Source organism: Chenopodium quinoa, unplaced genomic scaffold (assembly GCF_001683475.1).
Source record: "Chenopodium quinoa cultivar QQ74 unplaced genomic scaffold, ASM168347v1, whole genome shotgun sequence".
In the NCBI taxonomy this organism is placed as follows: domain Eukaryota; kingdom Viridiplantae; phylum Streptophyta; class Magnoliopsida; order Caryophyllales; family Amaranthaceae; genus Chenopodium; species Chenopodium quinoa.
Window position 1 is genome coordinate 7,541,665 of NW_018742345.1, and position 5,991 is coordinate 7,547,655.

At 37.3% G+C, this 5,991-nt stretch overlaps 1 protein-coding gene across 1 annotated transcript; it reads right to left on the reverse strand.

Annotated features, from left to right (window-relative positions):
* Positions 1-2,984: 2,984 nt before the first annotated feature.
* On the reverse strand, positions 2,985-5,245 carry LOC110695259. The gene is made up of 3 exons (XM_021872511.1): positions 4,429-5,245; positions 3,897-4,342; positions 2,985-3,173 (listed from the first exon to the last, which is right to left on the reverse strand). The coding sequence occupies exons 1-3, from the start codon at positions 5,243-5,245 to the stop codon at positions 2,985-2,987; spliced, it is 1,452 nt and encodes a 483-aa protein (XP_021728203.1).
* Between the last annotated feature and the right edge of the window lie 746 nt (positions 5,246-5,991).

Below are 5,991 nucleotides of genomic sequence, written 5' to 3' on the forward strand. Positions count from 1 at the left end.
ACATTGATACTACCCTTTCCCTTCAAGTAAGTATCAAAACCTTCAGTAGGAGCTTTTAGAATTTTACCTAGAGTTTCTAGGTCCAATTGAATCTTTACATCATTCACCATGCTCGTTATTATTCCCAATTTTGCCTGAAAATTCTGGCAAAATTCATTCATAGCAGCAGGATACAAGTAATTTGATGAAACCCTAGTCAACAGAAATTCCCAACCTTGAAATTTAATTAAATCAAGAAACTCTAAAAATCTTGCTTTCCTACACCACACAGCGTCAAGACGATGACCTACTACATACCTTCCCGCCATTGATTCAAGTTCATCTTGATCAGTTACCTCCTCTTCTTCATCTTCCTTTTCCGATTCTTCCTTTTCTGAGTTGTTCTCCTCTTCTTTTTCTTCCTCTTCTCCCTCACTTATTTCTTCTTCTTCTCTGTTCTCCTCTGTTGTCTCTTCCGGGTTTTTCTCTTTCTCAAATTCATCAACTTCCTCAATGTGCTCTTCCAGAGACTTTACACTTTGTTTTCTTTCCTTCCATTCCTTTAATTTTTGAAGAACATTCGAGGCAGAGGAATCCCCTTGATCGATTTTACTCTCTACTTATTTTGGTTTTGGAGGAGATTTATTAGGGTTTTCAGAAGGTGTTTGAGAGGTAGAAGATGCTTTGTAGTTTACCATGGCTAAAGGAGATGATTCTTCCTGAATTGAGTTTTCTGGACTTTGGGATTCTTCAGAGGAAACAAACTCAGCAATGATCACCATTGAAGCTTGAGGAAGGGTTTTAAAGGGGTTTTCAAAGTTTTACTGAGAGGGAGTAAATTTGATGTGACAATGAGGTGAAAGAAGTGGGTGAAAATTTGCTTTTATAATAAATGAAGCGGTGGGAGAGAATTTAGGAAGTTTTCACTGTTTAGTTATTAATTGAACAAATTCAATTAATTTTTCAAAATTTAAACACTGGATGAATCTTTCAAAAAATTTAAATTTCCAAATACAGTTAATCTTGAAAGAAGTTTCTATAAAACAAAATTGGAACACGCTTTCAACATGTATGCAATGTACAAATTTAATAACTTAAGTCGTTGAGCAATTTAATGAACTTACCTTTGGCAGTTAACAACGGTGACACTTTAGCTATGTTTATCACACCAAGTTTGTGGTAGAAGTTCTTTTTGCTCTATTTACAATATTTTTGACTTTGCCATATCTTGGAACTTCAAAGGCTAGTACTTCAGCTTGATCGTTCCAAGTTCCAGTCTCAATTTCTCATATCTTTCTCTGTTCAAGGGCTTGGTCAGAATATCAGCAATTTGATTTTCAGTTTGGCAAAATTCTAACTTAATATTCCCTTGCTCCACATTATCTTTAAGAAAGTGATGCCTAATGTGGATATGTTTTACCTTTGAGTGTTGAACTGGATCTTTAGAAATACATATAACACTTGTATTATCACAATAAATAGGCACACAATCAAAAATAATACCAAAATCTCTAACCTGTTGTTTTATCCATAAGACTTGTGAGCAACATGCTGCTGCAGCTACATACTCAGCTTCTGCTGTAGATAAAGCAACTGTGTTTTGCTTCTTGGAACCCCAAGAAACTAAACAAGGTCCTAAAAACTGTACCATACCTGAAGTGCTTTTCCTGTTTACCAAGTCACCTGCATAGTGAGCATCTGTAAAACTATTTAAATTAAAAGAATCACTTCTAGGATAGAAGAGACTCAAATCGTCAGTTCCTTTCAAGTATCTAAGGATTCTTTTTACTGCTGATAAGTGAGACTCTTTTGGATTTACTTGGAACCTGGCACACAGACCTACACAAAAAGATATGTCAGGTCTACTAGCTGTTAGATAAAGTAGTGAGCCTATCATACCTCGATACATAGATTGATCAATGCAAGTTCTAGATGGATCTTCATCCAATCTAGTAGCAATTCCCATAGGAGTATTGTTGGTTTTGGCATTTTCCAACTTGTATTTCTTAATTAGTTCCTTAATATATTTTTGTTGATGAATCATAATTCCCTTTTCAGTTTGCTTAATTTGCAAACCAAGAAAGAAATTTAATTCTCCAGTCATGCTCATTTCAAATTCTCCACTCATAAGTTCAGCAAAATACTTGCACAAAGATTCCTTAGTTGCACCAAATAAAATATCATCAACATAAATTTGTACAACTAAGATATCAATTCCATTTGACTTTAAAAACAATGTTTTATCAATTTTGCCACGTTTAAAACCATTAGCCAAAAGGAACTTAGATAATCTTTCATACCATGCTCTAGGAGCTTGCTTTAACCCATAAAGAGCCTTATCAAGCTTATAGACATGGTTTGGGAACTCTGGATTTTCAAATCCAGGAGGCGGTTCCACATAGACTTCCTCATTTAAGTATCCATTTAAGAATGCACATTTGACATCCATCTGGTACAGCCTAAAACCCATATAAGTAGCAAAAGCAATAAGTAAACGAATAGCTTCTAACCTGGCTACAAGTGCAAATGTTTCTTCATAGTCAATTCCTTCTTGCTGGTTGAAACCTTGTACAACTAGTCTAGCTTTGTTCCTGACAATAATTCCATGTTCATCTAGTTTGTTTCTGAATACCCATTTTAGTATAATGGACTTCTTGTCTTTAGGTCTAGGTTCCAGATGCCAAACTTTATTTCTTTCGAATTCATTTAGTTCAGCTTGCATAGCATTAATCCAGTTTGCGTTAGTTAAAGCCTCAACATAATTTTTAGGTTCCATGGAAGAAAGGAATGCATTGAATGCACAGAAGTTCCTAAGCTGGGATCTGGTTTGAGTTCCTTTTGTGATGTCACTCATGATTGTGTCAACTGGATGAGATTTCTGATATTTCCAGGGCCTTGGAGTGAAATCTTATATTGGGTACATCCTCTCTTCATTATTGTTGACTGGTTCTTCTATAGGAACTTGTCAGGAACTCAGGTAGAACTTCTTCAGGAGTTTCCACATTTTAGCCTTCATTAAGATTTTCAGTCTGTTCTTGAAGTGGAGTTCCTGGTGCATTCTCCAACTCTGGTTCAGTATTTGTTTCATTATTCGTTACTTTTGCAACTTCATCATGCTGCTTCTGCAATGATGCTAGTTCCTCATCTGGATTTTGCTTACGCACAAGTCCAATTTCGAAATCATCATCACAATCCTGTACATCAACTAAATTTTCAGTCCCATCAAATATAATATGTACAGACTCCTCAACACACATTGTTCTTTTATTATAAACTCTATAAGCTTTACTATTTGAGGCATATCCTAGGAAAACTGCCTCGTCACTACGTTCATCAAACTTTCCCAAGTTCCTTTTACCATTATTGTGAACAAAACATTTGCAACCAAAAGATCTAAAGTAAGAGATATTAGGTTTTCTCCCTTTCATAAGTTCATAAGGAGTTTTGTTGGTGATGGCCCTAACAGATACTCTGTTGAGTATATAACATGCTGTGTTTACTGCCTCAGCCCAGAAATTCCTAGGCAGCCTGCTTGATATCAGCATTGTCCTTGCCATGTCTTCAAGACTCCTATTCTTGCGTTCCACTACTCCATTTTGTTGTGGTGTTCTTGGGGCAGAGAAATTGTGATCCATACCATACTCAGCACAAAATTCATCAAATTTTGAATTTTCTAATTATGTTCCATGGTCAGATCTAAGATGTATCAACTGATTACCTGTTCTTCTCTGTTCTTTCTTAACAAAAGCCACAAAATCATCAAACGTTTCATCCTTGCTTACAAGAAAGAAAACTCAAGTGAACCTTGAAAAATCATCAACAATAACCATTACATATTTCTTACCGCTTCTGCTTTGGATTCTCATTGGACCACAAAGATCCATATGAATGAGTTCCAAAGGTCTTTTGGTACTTACCACCTTTTTGGACTTGAAAGAAATTCTGGTCTGTTTACCTTTAGCACAAGCTTCACACACTTTATCATACAGGAACTTAATGCAAGGAAGTCCTTCCACTAAGTTCTTAGATCTTAGTTTATCAAGTAAAGAAAAGCTTGCATGACCAAATCTTTTGTGCCATAAAAGAGGATCATCCTCAATAACACTAAGACATGTTAAACTACTGTTAGGAACCTCGTTAAGATCCACAACATATGTGTTCTCCTTTCGAGTTCCTTCTAAAATAATGTTCCCAATGTCATTGTGGATGATTCTGCACTTATTTGAAGTAAAGCTAACAGAGTTACCTTTGTCACAAAACTGAGAAATACTTAACAAATTGTGCTTGAGGCCCTCGACCAAAAGTACATTATCAATAGCATGGGACCGTGACCTTCCTATCTTGCCAATAGCAATTATGTCACCTTTCATATTATCACCAAAGGTCACAGTTCCACCATAGTAGGCATCCAGTGAGAGAAATCTTTGTAAGTTATCAAAGCTTTATCACTTAGATGTTTGGATCTATGCAATTCTTTTAGATCTTCTTGAATTTCCAAAACAGTATCTATTAGATTCTCTTTAGACAGATGTATTAATTGATTGTAAGAGAACCATACCTCAGACTCAAGCTCCTTTAGCTTGGCAGCTTCATCAGTTTTTGCCATTAGACATAAATGAGCAGTTTCTTCTGATGGTTGATCCTCCTCTTCTTCTTCTGAATCTGTATCACCCCAAGCAGCAAGCATGGCTTTCTTAACGTTGTCCTTGGTGAAATAAGGCTTGTAGACTCTTGACTCTTTGGATTGCTCCTTGCCTTTAGTCTTGCCTTTCTCTCCATCCTGAACAGGGCAATCTTTGATAAAATGATCCTTTGATCCACACTTGAAACACGTTGTGTTTCTGAAACTTGTATACTTCTTGTTCCTGTCAAACTTCCTATTGTTCATCATCTTCTTAAATTTCCTTACTAGCATAGCCATCTCTTCCTCATCAACTTCTGATCCTTCTGAGTCTTCAGCCTTGAGTGCCAAACCTTTATTTCTGGAACTTTCAATGTTGGAACTCAGATGAAGTTCATGAGTCATCAATGATCCAACTAGTTGTTCCATATTGAACTTAGTGAAGTCCTTAGCTTCCTGCATGGCAGTAACCTTGGATCTCCAGTGTTCATCTTGTGGTAGGCTTCTTAAGATCTTCCTTGCCTGTTCATCAATAGGAATTTTCCTACCAAGGGAGTTGAGTTCATTAATAATATCATTGAATCTAGTAAACATCTCTTCTATGGTTTCTTTGGATTGCATTTCAAACCTTTCATACCTAGACATTAATAAATCTATTTTAGAACGTTTTACCTCGTTAGTGTTTCGGGGTTTTCTGATGTCCTGCGGGAGAGTTACAATTCCGAGACTGGAACCGGACGCCTGTACCTGCAAAACAACGGAGACTCCTGGTGGTGGGAGCTCCGCCTCCAACGGTCAAGTTAGTACTTGATTAAGGAGTAATTAATGCGGAAATTAAAGTGATTGGGTCTCTCTAGGTGAGAGTGTTTAATGTGTGTAATCTGCGTTTTTTGCGTGTTCCCCCTCTTAGTGAGGATTAAGGGAGGTATTTATAACCTTGGGAAACGTGTCAATCCTAGGTTTAAGTTAACCTAGGGCTGATTGGGCTTCCCTCGGAAGTTGGGCCTGGGTGGCCGGTTTCTCCATTAGGCATGGAGTATGCCACGTGTCATGACATAATAGGTCCAAGGTGGACGAATAAGCGTGTGCCACGTGGCAAGCCCTGACAGTTCCAACTGGGGGACACTTGGCAGGACCTGATTGGCCCACGTGGCGCATTCTGATTGGTGGGAGCAAAATCCCCTAATCAGTTAGTACCTTCATGAGTTACCTATAACAAATCCCAAATCTGTTTGGCAGACTTGCATCCCATGATACGATTATGTTCATGGGGTCCAAGTCCACAATGCAGATACTTTATAGCTAAAGCATTCATTTCAAGTTTCTGATAATCTTCTTTATCATAATCAGAAAAAGATTTAGAAACTACCTCATGCTTGTCATTGGTTTGA

What these genes read in the sequence shown, in the direction of transcription:
- LOC110695259 (XM_021872511.1), bottom strand. Translation starts at nt 5,245, where the DNA reads ATGTCTAGGTATGAAAGGTTTGAAATGCAATCCAAAGAAACCATAGAA. An exon ending in GCATAGATCCAAACATCTAA is followed by an intron (nt 4,343 to 4,428) that starts GTGATAAAGCTT and finishes ATAATATGAAAG; the next exon opens with GTGACATAATTGCTATTGGC. An exon ending in CTTTCAAGTCCAAAAAGGTG is followed by an intron (nt 3,174 to 3,896) that starts GTAAGTACCAAA and finishes GTTGATGTACAG; the next exon opens with GATTGTGATGATGATTTCGA.